At 46.0% G+C, this 12150-nt stretch overlaps 1 protein-coding gene across 5 annotated transcripts; it reads right to left on the bottom strand.

Annotated features, from left to right (window-relative positions):
* Positions 1 to 19: 19 nt before the first annotated feature.
* Positions 20 to 11406, bottom strand: ILKAP (ILK associated serine/threonine phosphatase). Of its 5 annotated transcripts, none has more exons than XM_077349247.1 (12): positions 11186 to 11403; positions 10423 to 10488; positions 9750 to 9806; positions 6653 to 6772; positions 5290 to 5416; positions 3831 to 3937; positions 2714 to 2807; positions 2197 to 2284; positions 1647 to 1768; positions 932 to 1051; positions 709 to 790; positions 20 to 318 (listed from the first exon to the last, which is right to left on the bottom strand). In XM_077349247.1, exons 1-12 carry the CDS (start codon positions 11256 to 11258, stop codon positions 178 to 180), a joined length of 1197 nt encoding a protein of 398 aa, XP_077205362.1. In that variant the 5' UTR covers positions 11259 to 11403; the 3' UTR covers positions 20 to 177. The 5 variants fall into 5 exon arrangements, with proteins under 5 accessions (XP_077205362.1, XP_077205360.1, XP_077205361.1 ...); XM_077349245.1 differs by having other exon boundaries at positions 2714 to 2810; positions 11186 to 11401; XM_077349246.1 differs by having other exon boundaries at positions 2714 to 2810; positions 10423 to 10490; positions 11191 to 11401.
* Positions 11407 to 12150: the final 744 nt, after the last annotated feature.

Raw genomic sequence — 12150 nt, 5'->3', positions numbered from 1 at the left:
AATACAATGAACTGACATGAACAGTTAGAAAAAACTTCTTTATTTACAAATAAGAGCATTCATATGGAAAACAACACAAACCCTTAGACACACACACACACATACTCACAGACACACTAATTTGTCTCATTAAATTCACTGCATGCTACCACAGACCTCACTTGCACAAGTTTCCCATCACTGTTCAACCCGGACTATCACCACTGTGACGTTATCTGCAGACCCTCGCTGCACTGCTTTGTTGGCCAGCCTGTTACAGGCTGCTTCATACCTAGCATCAATTGCTGACTTGGCCTCTCTGGTTGGGATAGTATTGTCCTGTAGAAAAGTGAGAAAAACACAGAACAGGGTTGTTCTTCCTATTGACCTTTGGAGTTGTGAAAAAACACAAATACAACTAACTCAGGCTTTCAAGAAATGACTTGCATCGTTCCGGGAAACCAATATTTTCCCCACACACAAAAGCAACCCCCCAACACTACATCCATCCTGCACAGCCAAAGCAATGCTGAATGAATGCACACCGTATAGTCTTTCAGTAGCTGCAAAATTAAGGTCTCCACTGCTAGAGTCTATGGCAGTGGAAATGAAGGAACAAAGGACACAGTGACAGGTAAGTCCAGCCTTAGGGGCAGTGTAGTGTCCTCAATCTCTGTTCTGGAGTGCATTTAAGAGGCTAGGCCTACGGCAGAGTCAATTTCCGCTTACCTCTAGGCAAGACATGATGAAGTTCACAGCTTCCTCTGGGGAGAAGACTTTGAAGAGACCATCACAAGCCAACAAGATAAACCTGGAAGAGCAATTGATCACTCATTTTACCCAGAACCTTAGAAAGACAAGAAGGTGATAAGGTCCCAGAGCATTTCTTTTGAGGCCCTCAGCAGACATGCCACTTTTATTCTTCTCAGTACTGGGCCAGATTCAGTTTTACCTGTCATTCTGTGTAAGTTGGCAGCGTTTAATATCTGGCACAGAGATGACCCCAAAGCGCTTGTACTGTCCATCCCCAATGGAGCGAGAGACCTCCAGGACGCCCAGAACACGTCCTTCCCTGTGAGGGTGTGAAAAGCTGCATCAGTTTGCCATCAGATTAAGCCTCAAGTTCTTTTCTCTAGTTTGAGAACAGCCAAAGGCCAAGGGAGAGTATATTTTGAGGAACCTTCCCCTACTTTGCTTCATACTACATTCTGATGAAGAATCCTAAACACTAGGAAATCCTAAATACTAGGAAAGAAACAAACGAATCTGTTAATATGCTAAAATTCAGACACAGCAGTAAACTGTTCTGAAGATTTCCTAATCCAGGAATTTGCACTGGGAGGAAGCAGGGAGTTCCCAATCCTGAGTAAATGAAATTTATGTGTCACTAGTTCATAACCCCTAACAGCACCTCAAATAAACACACGCACGGTAGATGCAACTGCACACCAATTCATCCTCACAACCATGAGTATTCTAGGCTGTATTTAAAACTATGGCTCGTTTCAGGGTGCAAGCACCAGGTGTGTGATCCACTAAGAATGAATGCATGCACTGGGTGGGAGGGGCGGGGGACCACTGCCATCAAATGCCACTCAAACCCACTACGGTGTTTCCTCCCCACCCACACCCAACAGATTAATCACTCATCCCAAACTCTTAATTACCTGACGTTTCCCCCAGCCTTCTGGATTCTCATCCGCTCATCATACTGGGTCGGGTTATGTTCTTTACTGAGACTTAAGGCTGTATATTTCTGACTCTCTTCGTTATAACGACACAGAATCGCCTGCGCTGACAGGAGAACCCTTGTGAGCAAGTATTGCAAGCTCAGCTGAGTCTCTTGATTTAAAGTATGCAGGAAGCAACTGCCTTTGGACCGAGCCCTTAACAAGTTATAAGCAGGATCCTGCTTCACCCGCTTGCATCATCATACACAGGGGGCCACAGCCACCAGGGATTTCCTCAACATTAGCCTGGATCCAGAAGAAACTTAAATTTAACTGGCTCTACAGCACCATCTAGAGTTCACTAAGAAAATCCAGAGAGAAAGAGAGAGCAAGAGCGCCAGAGAGAGAGATCAAGCTACTCAAAGATATATATATAATTGCCTGCAGCTCGCCTGTATCCCAGTAGCTTCTGATGCAAAGCCCTATGGTCTTATTACATGAAAAAGAATCATACGCAAGTTGGATGCAGCTCCTTGGTATGGCTTACCCGGCTGTCTCCCAGGTTGGCAATATACAGAGTGTTATCAATCGCCAGAACACAGGTTGCTGTGGAGCCATCCTTCCAGGCAGGTTTCCTGCAGGCATCAGACGTTTCATGGCAAAATGGTGACGTCGTATTAGAGACAATATCCAAAATATATTCGAAATTCCATTGTACAGTTAATGGGAGTCAAAAAGTACAATACATTAAGAGATTGCCTCCCTTTTCAGAAATGTGGGGCACCATCCTCCTTAACATGTGACAGACTGCATGTCTGAGCACCAGTTCTGGCCTCCATGCAACTGGCAGTTCATGGCCAAAGGAAAGCTAGCATAGTGACTGCTGTGCCTGAACTCTTCTTCAGGTGGCACATTATTAAGGAGGAGAACACAGGAGAACATTCAAATAGGCAATCTCCTCCTCCCCAAAACGACCCATTTCCATACTTTTTCTTTTTCTGAAGATGCAGACAGATCTGTATATTTACTGCATGCAAACATATGCTTTCTATATTTATACTTACTGGCTGGAAGCCTGCCTGAGAAACTCCTCATCTGTGTGCTTGAAGGTATCCAGGAGGCATCTTCTTATTGTTTTCTCCACACTGGGTATCTCTCCTGCTAGATAATCCAAAGAAATACATCACCCATTTTTCCTACTTGCTGGACAACAAGGCATGTTTGTTGTGCACTGAGCATATTTACATTCCAGTTCAGGAAAATTCCTTTTGTTCTCAGCACAAATTAATTCCATAGTCAAAAATAGTTTTGCTGAGTCTTGTTTACTATTGGAGACAGCACTGAAATCCAGTTTGTTGTCTCAGTAAGTAATAAATTTAGAGTCCAGTGACACCTTTAAGACTAACGAAGTCTTGAATAAAGCTTAAAGGTGCCACTGGACTCTAAATTTGTTCTGCTACTTCAGACCTACACTTGAATCTAATTTTCCCAAGCTAACAATAACTGGATCCCCTTCCCCTCTGATATGTTTCCTTGGCTTAGAATGTAAAACAAAACTGTATCTACAACAGAGATGGCCGCTGATGAAGCTGCTGATCCTATGCAGTACTATAGAATCATAGAGTTGGAAGGGGCCACACAGGCCATCTAGTCCAACCCCCTGCTCAACGCAGGATCAGCCCTAAGCATCCTAAAGCATCCAAGAAAAGTGTGTATCCAACCTTTGCTTGAAGACTGCCAGTGAGGGGGAGCTCACCACCTCCTTAGGCAGCCTATTCCACTGCTGAACTACTCTGACTGTGAAAATCTTTTCTTGATATCTAGCCTATATCGTTGTAGTTTAAACCCATTACTATAAGAATTAACATGTTTCCCACAAGGGTAGCATGTGCTTACACCAACATTATGCACCACAAGAGAATTCTGGGGAAAGACAAGCTCTTCGACATCTTGAAGGAAGCTTGTAACTTATGAAGAGATTCCAAATAAAGCCAAAAACGTCCCTCACTACTCATTTCCCATATTTAATATACACCAGGTTGTATACCTGAAGAAGCTAGTGGATATCCTTCATGTACAAGTTCAGAGAATTCTGAATAATATGCTTTAGGTGAGAAGTAAGTTCACAGTAACAGACTTCAAGGGAATGATGCAGACACTCTCTGCTTCTTATCCTCTTACCTTTAGGGAACTTTCTGATCAAATTTTGGTGCAGATTTTGTGCTGCATACTTTGAAGCTCTAACCCCTCCATGCCCATCAAAGACAGCAAAGTACGACACACGAGTACTGCAAGAGAAGATATATGGAGATCCATTTATCTTTAGTCTGGAATTCAACACAAAACTGAAGACAAAGCAAGTTTACTTATACCATTCTTTTCAATGAAATGGAAAGCAAAACCTTAATTAAGCTTTCCACTGATTTTGTAAACAGGGCTCTTCCATTCTCTATGCCTGTGAACAAGAGAGGCAGTGGTAGATACACAGCCTCAACATGACACATTATGAACCTACATTTTTTCAGTTCCAGAATTACTCCTTGGAGATTAGCTATTGACCAAGCACTGAACATTTTATACCATTTTACCAGGCCTTCAGAAGGGCCAATATCTCCCAGGCAAACATAACTAAATTCCAACACATAAAGGAATTTGCAAGAAAACCGTGAATGTGATGCAAAACAATTCTATTTGCAGGTTTCTTCTTTCACATGGAAAAATCATCTATACATAGAAATTTGTCAATGTGAAAAATAGTATCAACACCAGAAATCCCAGCCAATAAAGTTGCCATTAAAAGCTACTCTTTTTAGCCTACACATTCCCAAATTCTTTTTCTCTTGCAGATTTCTGTTCATACTTTGGATCTGAACTCACATCTTTATTAATAAGGATTCTAAATGAAACCCATTAATTTCTGATGCATATATTCCAATAGTTTGCATCCAATTTTCTGCTCTCCTTCTTGAAGCAGCAGGAACTGGTAGAAACTGTGTACTGGAGTATGTGAGCATGTGTAGCTACAAAACTGCAAGGCTGAATCATTGACCAATAATCAAACACCTAATCCAGGGATTCCCAGCAGAGGTACTGGGGAAACCTGGGGTTGTTAGAGCTCCCCAGGGGTTGAACAGGAGTTTCCTGGAAGTCTGAGCAGCCACCTGCCACGGTGTGGTTGGGCAAAGACACTGACCAGGGGTTCACACTAAGTTGAGGCTGCCAGCTCTGTGTTGGGAAATATTATACACGACAGTCAAATGTAGGTGGACATGGGGCAGGGTTTGACACACCAATTCTGATAATGCAGGAGGAGAGGGGGAGGTCTGGCGACATCACTTCCTATGAAGTGGCTTGGTTACATCCAGTGGGAGTGTCTGGGTGACATCACTTCTGGGGGCATGGCAGGGAGGAATGGCCAACAGACAGCACTTCTGGGGGTTCTCAAAGTCTGAAAAACATTTCAGAGGTTCCTTCACAGTCAAAAAGTTGAAAAAGGCTAATCGAATCAATAGCAATTTGTAAATTCTTGGCTGCATGAGGTAGCAGTGAACTTCCTAGCAGAGCCACAGTGCAATGGTCCGCGCGTGCGCACACACACACACGCACGTGTGTTAAGAGTATAGCCAAATTTTAGACTTACATCTGAGCAGGCAAAGGGCTGCACTCCTCTGTTATATCATTCAGAATGATGTGAGCATCCTGCATCTCTTCTCGCTCACCCTTCCTTTCTGCCACATAACCCTTCAGACCAAGTATCCCTGAAGAGCCTGAAGAGAAAGAGCAAAGGTATATGCATGATTAAATCTTCAGGACCGTTTCATGCAAAAAACATTTATCATTTTACATAGGAAGCAGTATTCATATAAACACAAAAACACACTAACCAATCACGAGGGACGCTTGTGAGTAGAGCTTTACCCTGTGATACTAATATTATGAGTGTTTTTTTGATATGAATAAACCACACGTATACCACTCAAGCTGAACAGAGGGATAATAGATTTTGAGAGAAATGGCTAGCTCTGAGGTAGTCACACTTCCAAAAATTAAATTGAGGAAGACAGAACTCAAGGTAATAAAACCTGCTAGACATATTTCCTCTGCACTGTTGAATAACAATGAAGCTGAGACCATTCTACTGTAGCCACATTACAATTCAGAAGGGAAATCTAGATGCAGCTTTGTAGCTGTTTCAGATAAATTAAGAAGACACTTATGAGAACACAGCTCTCCTAAAACAGGCAAATAAATGGACTGGAATCATGTGGCACAATGACAAACAGAGTTGCCAGCCTCCAGGCAGTGCCTGGAGACCCCCCAGTATTACAGCTCCCGGCATCAAAGATCAGCTTCTCTGGAAAAAATGGCTGCTTTGCAGAGTGGACATTATATCCCACTGTGCCTCCTCCTCTCTCCTCCACAGCCTCCACTCACCAAAATCTCTAGAAATTTCCTAACCCAGAGCTGGCAACCCTGGAGACAGATGGCAGCTGATGCCAAAAACACATGGCACAAACCAGGAGGACAATACTCAGCTTGGGCCAGAAAGGCCTGCATTCAAATCACAGGCCAGAAAGGCCTGCATTCAAATAACTTACTTTTGCCTTCAGAATTTGCAGCTGCAGGTATTATTTTGTTATTCTAAGCCACCTTCAGGCCCCGATCAGTATTTTTTACACTTCTAACCTAACATGGTAGATCTGCAGAGAAAAATGGAATGACCCCTGAGCTCCCTGGAAGAATGGACCAATGCAAATATGCCCCTAAGTATGCCTACCGAGGCAACTCTGCAATTGATTAATAAAAGAGATGTCCCATCTCTTCAGGTGGGAGGCAGGGAGGGAGCCCGGATATTAGAGATGGGAGGAACAGAAGAATGACTCTTGCCCAGCAACAGCTCCTTTTCCACAAAAGCAGGATGTCCTGAGGAACCCATTTCATCTTTGCCCTCAATTTAAAGCAACACTAAAATAGAAATAGTTGGCTTCAGATTGTCTGAAAACCTTTACAAACTTTCTTTTCCACAAGTTCTTCACTCCCATTCTTCTCTCCCTCTGTGGACCTCCTCTTCATTCCCCTCCCATGGCTCTCTGGAGAAGAAACACGCTCTGTGGGATGAGAACCTGGAGAACAAAACAGCGGCTGTTATTACAGGTCTTAGCGCTCTCAAATGTACAAAGATTTTTCCTGCTTCAAGCCCACTGCCTCTTTCTCTTTTAGCCTGACTGCTCATGAAGCTGCTATTAAGTGAAGACTCGTTCTCCCTGCCACTGCCTCAGGCCAGGTTTCTACTTAAAGAAATGATACTTTCTGAAATTTAAGACTTCACTCCTACAGCTTTAGAAAAGCGTCTTCAGGAAGAATGGGGATGACATGCCCTTTCCAAAGGCCATGTTTCTTTAAGGCCCATTATGCACAGCCGCCGAAACGGCGATTTCGGGTCACATGGATAACGCGGAGGGGGAAGACGCGACGCATACCGGTTATACACGGGGCGGGGCGCAACGGCGGCAAAACCCAGAGTAACCGATTATGCACGCGCCGATCCGGGCGCCGCTTCTGGTTGCGCCCCGCTCACCCGGAAGCTGCGCTTTCTTCCGCGTTTCACTGACGCGGCTTTTTCGGCGGCATGCACCGAAGCTGCAGCCGGTTGCAGCCGGCTCCGTGCGTTATCCGTGATTTTAGTCGCCGCCATTCCACCCCGAATGTGCGCTAAAAACCCCGTGCATAATGGGTCTAAGAAAGGCAACTACAGTCAGAGTTTCTGTTGTAACATTTGCATTTATTCTACAGCAAAGCCCATACTTGTTTAAAGTCTCACAGAAATCATCCAAGCAAAAATGCATGCCAGAAACAGGAGCAAGAAACTAATCTCTGTCAAAACTTAATTTATTTAGCCATTTTTCTCTAGGTCAGTGCTTAACAGGCAGGGGTCCACGGGGGGGGGGGGGGAGGGGTTGGTTGGAAGGGGCTGCCGGCATTTCTCCTGCTGCCTTAGGTAGGTTTGGGAACTGGCCATTTCCCTCGTACCCCCTTCCCCTCAAGCATGAGTGGTATGTCCCCTGATGGTTTTCCTGGCTGGGAGGAGGTGGAGCCTGCATATTTAAGCTGCCTACTGTCTCTCCCACAGCCACAGTCCTTGTCAAGCCTGCTTATTAATATTTATGCTCCTTGGAGAATGTTCCTTTTCTGCAGTGCTATTGGGAGGTTCTGTTTTTCTGCCTAAAACTGTGATCTTTGGGAAGGGTCTAGGGTTTGTGTGGGGAAGGTGACTGGGGGTGGGGAGAGAGGAGGCTGGCTCTTAATAGCCCATAGCCCCTCCCCCTGCTCCATCTCCTGTTGCATGCCCCAATAGCAAGGAAGAAGGTAGAGAGTCCCACATGGAGACTGGCACCCCTGACCCTGTGTTGGGCACAATGCCACAGAGTCCATCCTCCAAAGCAACCATTTTCTCTAGGGGAACCGATCTCTGTCACCTGGAGATGAGCAGTAACTCCAGGGGATCCCAGGTCCCACTTGGAGGCTGGCATCCTTAACCAAGACCTACTGCACCTGGATCCAGTGCAAGGACTGTGCACAGCCTGCATAAGGATTCCTTTGTTCCCAGGTTTCCCTTGGCCCTGGCAGCCATTTCTGGCTCTGAAAAAATATACTTTCAGGGCCTAGGATTGCAAATCTCCTGGTGTTGCCCGGGGATCTTCCCAGAATACGTCCAAATCAAACAGTTCATTTTCCCTGAAGAGAATTTCTGCTTTGCATGGTAGCTTTATGACAGGTGAGATGAGATGAATACTTCCTCATTTTGTCAGGAAAGGTTTGCTATTTAGCATATTGCATACACAAAAATGAAACTAACTTATTTAACAAGCATTATATTTTATTTTAACACTGGTGCTTTCTCATCCCAAGTATTGGGGTTTCCAGCCTCTTCTGTGTCACCAGAATTGACATATCTATTAGACCCACCCCACTCCCACCTACATAAGACTTTCAAACATTGGTAGAGATGCCAACCTCCGGGGGGGGGGGGGGGGGGGGCTGGCAATCTCAAAGAAGTACAAACTGATCTCCTATACTTCATGAACAGAACAATACCTGCACTCTGGGCTGACTGTTTGCTCTTCTTCAGGAAAAGCTGCCCGAGTTGGATTCAAGAGGCTGTGGCCAAAGCCTGAGCAAGGAGGCTGGACTTCTCCAGGCAGGATAAGGTATCCTCCCTCCGCCAGAAGCCTAGTGCCTGTCCACAACTTCTTACATTCAAGAATTATGCCTAACATTTAGCAAATGAGCTGTCAGAGAGGGAACGTAGCCCCAAAAGGACTGAAAATTCTCAGAAACCCCAGAGTGTGAACGCAACCCAGATAAAGTCTAAGTCCAACTGATCGCCAACTGTACTTATAGGGACATTTAACTACCACTAAGTAATATTAATGTTATAGTTATTTATACATATGGATTGTTTCTTGTATAGTTCTAAGTTCTATGTAAACCGCCCTGAGCTTTCAGGGAGGGCAGTATATAAATGCGAAAAATAAATTAGTAAACAAATAAATAAAGGGTGATTTCCACTGAGACCTGTATAAGCCATTGATTTTTTTGTTCCCTAGAGGGGGATGAAAGAAACAGGGTCATAAACATTTACTCATTATGAGCAGTTACTTTACTTATTATGAGCATTGCACTCTCTATCTGAACTGGTTTGTGCAACCAATTCTGATGGGCAATGTGATGACATAGAGACCATGATGCCATCACACATCCTGCAGGCTACATAATACCTAATCAGTTTGGGTGATATAAAGCAGCAGCTGCAGCCACCTTGTTTAAAAACAAACAAAAAATAGTGCCACCCAGATGGTGAACCACCATCCAACAAAAGCAGAAGAGCCAAGTAGATTGATGGAAGACATATTTCACCTTCCGTACTATTCAAGCACTGAACATATTTGCATGTGAACCACTCGGGTCAGCTCCTGGCTTATCTAATTCAAATGTGATCTGAGCACCCATAAATCTCTTTCAATGTGGCCGTAATGCAGTAGTCCGTGCCAGTGCAGCCTATGGCAAAAGACAAACATGAAAATTGATGCAAATGCTCACCTAAGTTGTCACTGCTGGCAGGTGGGAGATCATCGAAAAGCAAAGAGCCTCCTGCTCCTGAAACAGAGGAGAACACCTTTCCAGAATTTGAGGCACACCTTGCTAATTCCGTTTTCAGAGCTTGTGACAGGTAATACACAGAAATCCTGACCAGTTTCTAATTCAATACAATGTACTGGTTCTGACTTCAAAGGCACTGTGAGCAGCTATATGAATGGTGCTTATTTAAATACCCTAGCTGACCAAAACATAGCATAAGACAAGAGTTGGTAAAAACATCCCTTTTAACTCCTAGCACAGGACTTCCTAGGAGGGCAGTATACAAATAAAAAAATAAAATTAAGGCAGAGTCAATCCCCTTCCTTCTAAATTGTAGCAACCAATTTTTGTGCAAGCAATGATTTTTATGTAGGAAACAGCTAAAAAACATTGAACGCTCTGCAAAATGTTCTCTGTAAAAACCACAGTGAGATACAAGGGAAGACAGTATATAAATGTGCAATCATCAATAAATCCATAAAAGGGATGCTTATGAATGCAGCGGAAGAATCAAAATAAAAAACATTAGGCCTGTACTCCCACATTTTAACATATGGAACCCTTACATTGCAAATAGTCAGAAATAAAGATAATTTTAAAATGCATAAATGAAAAATATTGACAACACTCATACCCAAGTCAGTACTGCTGACTGCCGGAAGATCATCAAAAAGCACAGCCTCTCTCTCTCCTTCTTTCTCTAAAACACACCAAAACATAAAGTTAAAGGCCACACTGACAATATGGGACGGTCAGATATAAGTGGGGGGCGGGGGGAGGAATACTCCCATGACCCCTCAATAAACTGTGTAGCCCGCCCAATGCTGACAGCAATCACTGTTACTCTCAGGATTTCACACATAATAAATGCAAAGCCTTAAGATCGCAGTCTGCGGGACTCTGGGTCGTGTTCACCCAACAGCTTCGCAGCCTGACAAAGCGTTCTGCAGTACTCGAAAGTTTGAACGCTATTCGTGCGTCATGTGTGCTCGTCCTCGTCAAAGCAATTGCGCGGCTTTTGTTTACAGCTGCTCTGCTCAGGCGCTCAAGCGGCAGCACCGCACGTCTGCCCGCGCGCCCAGGAAGGCAGGGACGCAGTGGGCGCTGCGCGGGCACTCTCACGTCAACACAGACCCGTGCATCGGGAGAGGGTCGCCAGCGCATGCGTGTTGGCACGGCGGCGGGCAGAGCGGGGCTAATCCGCGCCCTCTGAACGCCGCCGCCGTCTGGAGCCTTTGCTGCCCTTCACAAATGCCCCTGCGCGCACGCGCCAGCTCTCTCCCGGCCAGGAACTTCGGGGGGGGGGGAGCAGCCTGAGCGCGGACGCGGCTCTTCCAAGCCCTCACGGCCCAGCACGCCCATCTCCAGCCGGCGGCGGGAGCCCAGCGCCCACTTACCTGCTGCTGCTGCTGTTGTTGCTGCTGCCGCCGCCGGAGGCGCCGGCTCCGGAAGGTCCCCGAAGAGATCCATCCGGCCTGGAGCTGGACGGCCGCTGCGGCCGGTTCTAGCCGCTTCCCCCTCCTCTTCCCGCAGAGGCCGCCTTAGCTGCCAATCATCCCGCCAGGCGGAACTAAGTCGCCTCACTCGCTCTCCGCTCGTCACTCACGAGGCGGCGCTCGGCCGTTTTGACGCCTGACAATCACTTCCTGGGGGCGTGGCTGGATCGGCGGACGTGAGCCTTTCGCTGGCCAATCGTCTTGGGGGGCGGGATGAAAACATCCTCTGACCGACAGGGCCGCTCGGGGGAGTTCTTACCGCGCGAGGGGCGGGGCTAATAGCAGTCCTGTGGCGCGTTACGGGCTTAGATGGATTTTATTTCACGCCCTACTTCATGCTGTGCATGGAACAGGGTTGCCAGATCTGGGTTGGCAATTTCCGGGAGACTTTGGGGGTGGAGGCGGGAGTGGACGGAGGGACCCCAGCGCAGTGTCATGCTGTGGAGTCCACTCTTCAAAGCAGGCATTTTTTCCCAGCGGGACTGATCTCTGTCGCCTGGGAATGAGCTGCAAATCCGGGGGATTCCGAGATCCTACCTGAGGACTGGCCTCCCTAATTGCTGGGACCTTTATAACCAAAATTGGGAGGGGGAAAGTTGTAACGTTTTAGGTTAAAGGGACAGGAGCTGGGGTAGTTCTTGCATTACTCCTCGTTTGAGGGAGAATACCCCTAAGACGCAGGAGGTACATAGGCTGTGCAGACTTTTATGGCAGCAAAGCTTTTGAGAGCAAAACTAACACATTGAGCCAGTAGCACCTACAATTCTGACTTCCTGGAAAGATCTGGGCTTGCACTCTTGTTTAGTCATGAAGTTAGCTGGGTGTTCTTGGACCTAACCTATTTTCTAGCCAATTGTCATCTGGTA

The sequence above is a fragment of the Paroedura picta genome, chromosome 8, assembly GCF_049243985.1.
Source record: "Paroedura picta isolate Pp20150507F chromosome 8, Ppicta_v3.0, whole genome shotgun sequence".
Classification (NCBI taxonomy): Eukaryota; Metazoa; Chordata; class Lepidosauria; order Squamata; family Gekkonidae; genus Paroedura; species Paroedura picta.
Note: the sequence above shows the minus strand (reverse complement) of the source record. Positions and strands in the feature narration are given on the sequence as shown.